We start from the raw sequence: 9917 nt of genomic DNA, 5'->3' as shown, positions 1-9917 counted from the left end.
CCTCCCAGATCCTGCCATGTGATCTGGAGCAAGTCCTTACACCTCTCTGGAGCGGTTTCTCTTTACTTAAAAGGGAGAATTAAAACAAGGCTTTTAGTCTCTGTGACTGAGCATAGGTGAGTTTTTCTGGTTATAGGACCAGAATAAACGTCAGATTCTTAAGGGGCCCATGACTCAGCAGAACTTAAGACCAGCTGGACCTGATTCCATTTACATCTCTCAGTGTCTCACTGTAGACACACTCAGTCTTGGAGAGGCCTGGCCTTGGATGGGACGGCGGAGCTGCAGGAAAGGGGCCAGTTTGTCCCTGGTACTGGGGCCTATGGTCACAGCCCCTAAGGGGACCGGCTTGTGTGTCTGTAGGGAGCTAGATAAGTAGTTTGGTCATTTTCCGAAAGGGCCTATGAGGACAATAGAAGGATGCTGTGAGGGCTCTAGGTGAGGTAGTGGCTAAGGAGGGGGATCCTGGGCAAGGATGGGCTGGTGGGCTTGCTCTGTCCTCACTGGAGAGGCTGACGACACTCTCCTGTGTGGGAGGGAGGGCTAAGTAGGATCCTTCTGAACTCAGGCTTGTGTCCAAACAGACCTCACTTCTGCCCCAAGCAGGTCAGCTTGCCAGCTTTGAGGCAAAACTGCCAAGAGGCCAGCTTCCAGGTCCAGAGCCAGTTACTAGCTGTGTGACCAAGTTTCTTGACCCCTCAGAGCCCTAGCCTCACGGTCCATCAAAGAATGAGCCCACTCCAGGGTTGTTGGGAAGGTCATGAAGATTCCAGTAGACCCTAGTGTTTTGTCAGAACCGGGAAGAGGGGGATGGGTCTTCAAGTCAGGCTGGGTGGGGGCTGACCAAGCTCAAAGGATTTGGGGAAGCTGCAAGAATGGCTGGGAACAGGCCAGCCTTCAGGAGTTGGTAGGCCTGCCTAGAAGAACCTCTCAACAGTGATGGAAACCACTTATTAGACCTTTCTCAGGTACAGAAACTACAGAAACTGGCTCTTTACCTGGAACTCAGTGAACCTCATAGGTGGGCAGTCTTGCTCTCATTTTAGCCTTCTGACTGACCCCATAACGCTAAGGCAGGCTGGGCACTCTATCCTGTCTCCCACTCTGTGTATCAGTCCAGCAGATTGGACAGAAAGGGCAGTATCACAGCCGAGATGACCAGGCAGTCATCTACTACTTTTGTACTTGCAACTGTGGTCGTGTTAGTATACAGAACATCAGCCAAGAACCAGTAGAACATAATGTGGAGTGGGCACTGCCCACAGAATTCCAGACAGACCCTGCCTGCCCCCAACCCAATCCATTCAAGATAAGCTTCTGTGAGCTATCACCTTTCCCCCCACCCTCATCCTGGGGAGGAGGAACTTTGTATGATTATGGGTGCATGTAATTGGGGTAGAGCTGGGATTCAATCCCAGAAAGGAACTGTAAGTCTTCGCTTTCCATGATTCGGGCTTCTGAAGACCGAGCAGGAAGGAACAGGCCCAGTCAGGGGTCAGGCCAGCAAGGGAACCAGGGTGATGTGGGCACCGTGGCCCAGTGAAATGCACATGGTTCAGGAACCAGTCAACCGAGGTGGGAGGAGCCAGGGTGGCCACTGCTTCTGGTCTTAATGGCCCAGCTTCCTCCAAAAGGGCTCCTGCTTCCCCTCTTCATGCTGTGGGCTGTACTTCTCCCAGAAGGGGTTGCTTCCCTGGGCCCAGTTGGGGTTAGCAGTACACCTGGAGCAGCGGTGCTCCTGATGAGTCTGTGTCTGTACCCTGGAAGGATGAATCATGGCTGGCTGGGTATCCTAAGGGGAAGGGAAGAGGAAACAGGCTCAGAAAGGGGAAGGAGCTCATCCAGGTACTATGGGCAGGGAGAAGCCTGCTGAGAAGGAACAGAGTGGGACTCAAGCCTGGTCAGTCTAATCTTGGCTGGATGACCCACTCAGCTTCTTGACCTCTCTGAGCCCCAGCCTTACTGTCTGTAAAAGGGTAATGACACCATTCCTGGGGGCTTATGGAGACCAAGAAGGCAGCAGTAGAAAGCACATCCGGTGCCTGTTCATTGCTAGCACATGGCCTCCGCCTTCTTCACTGTCCCCAGTGACTGGGGGGCTTAGGATGGGGTCTGTGGCTGCTCAGGCTTCTGGCCCCTTTCTGATCCCATCCCCACCCACCCTCTGGGAGAGGGGACATGCAGGGGGGAGGGGGGAGCCCCGGGGCACTCCCATCACTGCACTCTCAGGTCAGGACCAAACCTGGAGCTCCATAAGGCCTCAGCTTCCTGGCGATGGCATCTGCAGTAGTCTCCTGGGAGATCTGCACTGTGAGCTCTAGGGAGGGAACAGGAGGGGGCAGTGGTCATTATCACATCCTTTTAGCCCAACCCCCCACTTTAGCTCCCTGCCTGACGAGGGCAGGGTCACCTACCCCTGGGCCAACTTAGAGAACCAATGTTTAAAACAAAGACACAACTTGAGTGTGTGAGTGTGCTCGCATGCGTGTATGTGTGCATCTGTGATAGTGGGCAGGTGTGGGGGTTTTGGTTAGGCCAGGGCAGAGGTCCAAATTCACATGGGTTCCTGGGCTAGGCCTGCAAGTTCTGGCAGGTGACAGCGAGGGGACAGAGGGGCCTCTTAGGGGACACAGAGGGGTTGAGAAAGGGGAGGAAAAAGACAACAGGGAGCAGGGACTGGCTGAGGGGTGGGCCCATTGTGGCCACAACCCATTGCAGCCCCCCTTGGCCAGAGTCTCCTCCACTCTGCCCCTCAGCCGTGTGGAACCCCACCTACCATCCTGGCTGAGCCCTGAGCCCACCATGGTCTCATGGCCACTGTCAGGGGCAGCAGCAGGGGCAGCACCCCGCATGGAGCGCCCCTCTGTGGTCTGCGGGCGGGCTCGGCTCTTGCGGGTACTGATGCGAATGATGCCGCGAACCAGGCGGCCCTCAGCGTCCTGCTCATCCAGGTGGTAGTCCTGGGTGATGCTGCTGATAAGGTCCGAGATCTTACTGGTCTTCTCCAGGAACACAGTGTCTGATGTGCACTTGGCCAGCTCGTCTATCTGGTGTACGCTGAACAGCTCTGTCAGCTTCTTGAAGATGAGCACATCAATCTCTCGGCTGGACATGGAGCCGCTTCCTATCTCGGGCAGGTCCAGGTCCGACTCATGGAAGGAGTAGTACTCTTCAGAGCCCCGGGGGCTGCTGGCAAGGGTGCTAGGCAGGCTGTGCCGCATGGGTGGGGGCTCGGCCAGTGGCTCCTTGCAGCAGGAGTCCGCATCCGGGGCTGGGGAGGTGGCGCTGCGGTAGGGATATACAGGGATGCCTTTGAGCTTGACGTCAGGGTAGCTGAAACTGCTACCCATGGTTGACTTGAGCCGTTGGCCATCCCGCCGGCTGGGAGGTGCGCGGTCGGGGCTGGGGGGCACTCCATTGTGTTCTTTGGCCCAGTTGGCTTCAGCAGCCCCCTCGGGGGAGTCCCCAGCAGATAAGCAGGGACTGCAGCCCCGCATGCACGCCCCACAACGCTGGAGGCAACTCCGGCAGCGACGGAAGCAGAGGGCAGCCCGGCACCAGTCCCACACCCAGGGTCGCCAGAGCAGGCAACAGGCTGGGGGCTCAGCAGCCGACTCAGCAGAGCCGGAGATGAAGGTAAGGCTCTCCGGCCCATGGTGGCCAGGGTCCTTGGGGTCTGGCCTGCGGGTGCGGCGGCTTGGTGGAGGTTGGGACGGCTCATCAAAAGTCTCCAGGCATAGTTCTGTCGGCTGTTCCCAGGGTCCCAAGCGTGGGGGCCCAGATGATGGGCGGGGGTGTCCAGGGCGGGGCATGGCTCATTGCAAGATTTGTTGCAGTCAGGCACCTGTAGAGGAGAGGCCAGGAAGGAGTCAGGTTCAAGGGACAGTTACGCCCACGAACCTTCACCTACTGTCCCTCTCTCCCAAAGAAATTATCTCTCTGGTCCAACCTACATGTGAAAATTTCCCGGGACAGGGTGCCTGGGTGGCTCAGTCAGTTAAGTGTCCGACTCTTGATTTTGGCTCAGGTCATGATCTCAGGGTCGTGAGATCCAGCCCCACATTGAGCTCCGCGCTCAGTGCAAAGTTTGGGATTCTCTCTATCCGTCTTCCTTTGCCCGTCCTCGCCCTCTCAAATTAATAAATAAATCTTAAAAAAGATCTCTCGGGGCATCTGGGTGGCTCAGTGGTTGAGCATCTGCCTTCAGCTCAGGGTCATCCTGGAGTCCTAGGATTGAGTCCCACATCAAGCTCCCCACAGGGAACCTACTTCTCCCTCTGCCTACTTCTCTCTATGTCTCTCATGAATAAATAAATAAATAAATAAATAAATAAATAAATAAATAAATAAAACCTGTAAGAAAAAAGAAATGCCCTGGGACTCACACCCAGGGATGCGGTAGGATGGCTGCTACTGAAAAACCAGAGAATGACAGGCATTGGAGATGTGGGTACAGTGGAGCCCTTGTAGAGTGGTGCAGCTGCTGTGGCAAACAGTACAGCAGTTCCTCAAAAAATTAAACACAGGACTGCCATATGGCCCAGCAATCCCAAATCTGGGTATATACACCCAAAAGAATGGAAAACAGGGACTTAAACAGACATCTGTATGCCAAGGTAACACAGTAGCATATATATATTTTGCAATAGGCAAAAGGTGGAAAAAACCCAAATGTCCATTGGCAGATGAATGAATAAAGAAAACATGATGTATACATATAATGGTATATTATTCAGTCCTTAAAAGGAATAAAATTCTGATATCTGCCATAACATAGATGAGCTTTGAGACATTATGCTAAGTAAAATAAACCTGACACGAAGGACACATGTTGTATGGTCCCACTTATATGAAAAATCTAGGATAGTCAAATCCTTAAGACAGAAAGTAAATGGTGGTTGCTAGGGGCTGGAGGCAGGGGGAAATGGGAAGTCAGTGTTTCATGGGTAGAGTTCCACTTTGGGAAGATGAAAAAGTTCTGGAGATGGATGGTAGTGATGATTACACAACAATGTGAATGTGTTTAATGCCACAGAACTGTATGGTTAAAATGGTACTAAAAAACTTAAGATGGTAAATTTTATGCAATGTATATTTTATCACAATCTCCTGAGATACCACTTTCCAGGGAATGGTCTCCCCCAGTTTATTCCCACTGTTGGTGAGCCTACTCAACAGAGTCTCTGAGGTTCTCAACAAATGCCTTTCCATGTGACTTTCTACAGAACCTGACCATCACTACCTTGCCTTCCCCTCTTCCTTCAAGTCAGACATGGGAGTGTGACAGTTCCCCTGTCAATGTTTCAGTTTGGATCGGTTTTGCTCTCTTAGCAATATTTAACGCCAAGCACTCTTTTGCTTCCTTTGATTAGACAAGAAAGCCAAGCCACAAAATACACCTTCTTTCCTTTCCTGACTTGGTTGCAAGCAAGCTCAGAGCGAAGATTTCATTCATCCCATAATCACTGAGCCTAGGCCCATGTTAGGCACCATAAAATCAAAGACAAATAAACTATGGATCCTGTTTTTGTGACTCACTAGTGGTTTTGTAGGAAAAACAGATGCTTAAAAGCTCCTGAGATAGAACGTGTAGGATATACGAGGCATTATGGGAGTGAATAACTATGCCTGAGGGAGTCAGGGGACATTATATAGCAATATGTGGAAGGTCCTTGATCACATATAGGGGTCTGCCAGGAATAACCTGGATTTCTTTTTTCTTTTTTTTTTTTTTAACCTGGATTTTCTGCAACATTGATCCCTTATCTTTCTATCCTCGATTTAATGGCATTGGGGTCCTAGAACTGGTGATGTGGTGGACATCAGGATATCTGTGTTAGAGTCCCAGTTTTGGCTCTAACAGACAGTGTTTCTGTGGACAAATAAATGCCACCTCTTTAAACAGGGCCACCATCATCTCTCACCCAGGTTATTGTCAAGGCTCCTATTTCATCCTCTTCCATTCCCTTCTACTTGAGGCAGCCAGGGAGAACTTAAAAAATCTGGAGAAAGGGGATCCCTGGGTGGCGCAGCGGTATGGCGCCTGCCTTTGGCCCAGGGCGCGATCCTGGAGACCTGGGACCGAATCCCACGTCGGGCTCTCGGTGCATGGAGCCTGCTTCTCCCTCTGCCTGTGTCTCTGCTTCTCTCTCTCTCTCTCTGTATGACTATCATAAATAAATTTAAACAAATCTGGAGAAACCTGGCAGATTCCACTGTAATCAAATGATCGAAGTTAACGTCACCAATAATAGGATGAACTGACATCATGGGCCTCTGACACTCTACCAAGAGGATATTACATCACTTAAGGAGTGCTTCTGCCTAAAATGTGTAACCTGAATGTAATCATGAGGAGACATCAGACAAGCCCAGCTTAAGAGAATGACAAATAAATGCAATGTGTGATCTTGGACTGGATCCTGGATCAAGAGGAAAAATTGGAAACTGGATGATGTGGATAAATGGTGAAATTTAAAAGGAGACTATATTATTTAATAGTATTATGCCAGTGTTAAATTTTCTGAATTTGATTACTGTGGTTAAATAAGACAATGTTCTATTCTCAGGAAGTACACATTGAAGCATTTAGGGGTAAAGGAGCATGATGTCAGCAAGCTAATCTCAAAAGTTTCCCAAGAAAATCAGAAGGTGCATGTGTCTTAAAAGAGAAGGGGAAGGAGGGAAGGAATGTCGGCCATGGTGTCTGGGTAAGAGGATATGGAAGTTTCTATTCTTACAATTATGGAATCCACCCCCCTGGCCTCATTCGGCACTCCTTCTCCAAAGCCCCTCCAGCTCCCCAAGTCAGACGGGAACACCTCTCCTCATAGCTTTCTGCTGGGCTCTGTCAGCTGGGTTGGCCTTGAACTGAAGATAAGCCTATATGACCCTAAGGGGCAGGGGCTGTGTCTGACTCCCTTCCACCTCATTGTGGGAACAGGGCTGGGCACAGTAAGTGCTTCAGGGGACTGACATGTTCTTTGTGACCTCAGAGTAGAACCAGGACCATTGGGTACAAAAAAAAAGGACTTAGGCTCTAGGCTGACCAGAATGGGGGTAGCAGCAGGCTCGGGGGAGGGGGATGAAATAGGAGATTGCAATAGGTGACTTGAAAGTCTCCCATGGGGACACCTGAGCGGCTCAAAGGTTGACTGTCTGCCTTTGGCTCAGGCCATGATCCCGTAGTCCTGGGATCGAGTCCTACATCGGGCTCCCTACCTGGTGCCTGCTTCTCCCTCTGCCTAGGTCTCTGCCTTTCTCTCCCTGTGTCTCTCATGAATAAATAAATAAAATCTTAAAAAAAAAAAAAAAAGTCCCTCATGATCCAGACAGCCCATGGTTAAAAACCTTTGCCTTGGTTTGAGCAATGTGGGAATGAGTATGGATTCATTCGTTCATTCACTCAGTTAACAAATATTTAGTGAGGGCCTACTGAGTGCTAGACACTATCCTAAATTTGGTGGATACAAGTGGTAAAACAGACAGAACTCCCTAACCTCAGGAGTCTGTATTCTAGTGAATGAGTTGGTTATTGTTTTGTGTGCTGTGAATATATTAAACCAATTTTCACAACTTTATTTGTAGGTATTATTATTGTTGTTATTATTACCATACACTGAGAGGCCCAAATAGGTTAAATATGTTGTTCAAGCCACACATTTATTTGTACCCAAGCAGCCTAGCCCAGATTCTAACCCACTACCTCATTCCATCTATTACTTGGGAGGAAGGGGGCAAAGTGGCCAGCTGCCAGCCCCATGGACAAGCCTATACCCATGGATGGACCACACAGGAAGCCCCAAGTCTTCCAGGCTCAGGCCTTGGATGAGGAGGGCAGGTGCCTCTACGCTGTTTGAACCACACTGAGTTCTGGGGTACCTGGGGTTTGTAAAAACATCAAGGGGTTACTGATGATGGTCTGGGTCACTCCTCTGCCTCCAAGGCTTAAGGATTTGCTGCTATTCATTAAATTCACCCACCAAATGTTTACTGAGCACCTATCATGTGCCCAGCACTGTACTAAATGCTGGGAAACAGTAGTGAATGGGCCAGAAACGGGTCCGGCCCAGGAGGATTTTCACTTTACCCAACAGTCACAATTGCTCTGTAAGTATTCTGTCTCCACTTTATAGATTGGGAAGCTGAAGCTCAGAAGTGACTTGCCCAGAGACACCCAGCTGGAAAGGGATGGAACAGGATTTTGTACTGTGGTTTACCAGACTCCGGAGCCCATGTACTTTGTTTTGTGCCACATACCTGGAATGTGGGTGAGATAGAGGGAAGTGGGGACCAAGACCTAGGTAGGATAAGGACAGTAACTTGTTTCAGTTTCCCCCACCCCTCTAGGTCCAAAACCTTCCTGAAGTCAAACTCAGTCCATTTTTTCCAGGTTCTATCTTCCCCAAACTGTTGCTGCATACCGCCCCCCTTAAACCCTAGGAACACCGGTCACTTGGTTAAGTGAGGGGAGGACCCTTTGACCCTATTGTGACCCGGGGCAAAACTCTTGGCCTCAGTTTTCTCCACTTTAACAAGGGGAGAGATTAGTATCATCCTGGGTCACCGTAAGGTTTAAATGAGATATTGCCTGCAGGTTGCTTAGTGCGGTGCCTGGCACGTGGGAGGGGCTCGGACGCTGGGCGCCCCAGGTCACTGCAGGGATCTTCCCCAGAGTCAGAAGGTCCTAAGCCCGTCCTCACCAAACTTCCCTAGATGCTCTTCCCCCTTCCCTAGTCCCTGAGAAGACGCACACGCGCGCACACACACACACACACACACACACACACGGGGGTCTGTCTCTGTACCATCCCCCTCCTCCCGATGTTCCCCAGGACAGGCCCCACCCCCGTACCCAGCCTAGTCTTGCACACCCAGCCGACAGGGGCACCCCAGCCCGCTCGGGGAAGAGCCTTCGGCTCTCGCACCCGGCATCCCCGCACCCTCTATTTCCTGCCCCAAAGGCTCAGCCCGCGGCTCCGGCATCCGGGGGCACCTACTCCCGGGGCGAGGGAGGACCAGACCCCGGCACTGCCCCTCCGATTAGCACAGCCCCTACGCCAGCAGTGCCCTGGGGGCGGGCGCCACCCTCTCCAGCTGCAGGGGCCCCCGCCCGGGGGCAGACGCAGCCGCGTGCCCGCCCCGACACCGTTCCTCCGGCTGTGCACGGCCCCCCGCCCCGGCCCGACGCTGCCCCCCGCCCCGGCCCGCCAGCGCAGCCCCGGGGGCGCCCGCGGCCCCCTCTCTGCCCGCCCAGCCCAGGCGCCCGCTCGGGCCGCTCCTCGGCCCGGCCCGCACACCCCGGAAGTGGGAGGGTGGCGCCCGCGGAACCGGCCCCGGGACCCTCCCCCGCCCAGGTGTAGCCTCGGGGGTCTCTCCACACCAGTGTCGCCGTGCTTCGCGCCCCCACGGGCCCGCGCGGGGCTTACCTGTCCCGCCAGGTGAGCCGCCTCCGGCTCGGCCCCTCCCCCCGCCCCCCTTGCCGCTCACCTGGAGCGCAGGTGAGCGTCTCGCGGGAGCGCTGCACGGGCCGCCGCTGGGGACACACTTCCTGCCTCCGCGAAGCGCCGCCGCCGCCGCCGCGCACCTGGGCCGAGGCCCCGCCCTGGGCGCGGGGGGCGGTGGGGGGGCACCCGGCTGGGGCGCTCCGCCTACGGACTCCGGCGGTGCGGTCTGCTCCGGCTAAGGGAGGCGGGCAGGGCAGACCGACGCTGGCGTTCAGTCTCCTCTCCTGCAGGCAGGGAGCCCTAGCAATCTCTGCGCACCTGGAGAGCGCTTGGCAGTTCTTTAAGGCCCAGCTCTAAGGGCATGGGTCTCCTGGGGTGCCTTCTCTGGCCCCTAGGCCTGTCTGGTTTCCCGTTAACTAGGACAGTTCTCTGTACTTCGGTCTTGTAATAATTAGCACACAGTTTTCTTGT

At 53.2% G+C, this 9917-nt stretch overlaps 1 protein-coding gene across 2 annotated transcripts; it reads right to left on the bottom strand.

The window, feature by feature from the left end:
* Positions 1–1166: 1166 nt before the first annotated feature.
* KDF1 (keratinocyte differentiation factor 1) lies at positions 1167–9607 on the bottom strand. Of its 2 annotated transcripts, none has more exons than XM_038531426.1 (4): positions 9490–9607; positions 2777–3844; positions 2243–2317; positions 1167–1792 (listed from the first exon to the last, which is right to left on the bottom strand). In XM_038531426.1, the coding sequence occupies exons 2-4, from the start codon at positions 3810–3812 to the stop codon at positions 1710–1712; spliced, it is 1194 nt and encodes a 397-aa protein (XP_038387354.1). In that variant the 5' UTR covers positions 3813–3844; positions 9490–9607; the 3' UTR covers positions 1167–1709. The 2 variants fall into 2 exon arrangements, with proteins under 2 accessions (XP_038387354.1, XP_038387353.1); XM_038531425.1 differs by having other exon boundaries at positions 9429–9529.
* Positions 9608–9917: the final 310 nt, after the last annotated feature.

Source organism: Canis lupus, chromosome 2, assembly GCF_011100685.1.
Source record: "Canis lupus familiaris isolate Mischka breed German Shepherd chromosome 2, alternate assembly UU_Cfam_GSD_1.0, whole genome shotgun sequence".
Taxonomy (NCBI): domain Eukaryota; kingdom Metazoa; phylum Chordata; class Mammalia; order Carnivora; family Canidae; genus Canis; species Canis lupus.
Note: the sequence above shows the minus strand (reverse complement) of the source record. Positions and strands in the feature narration are given on the sequence as shown.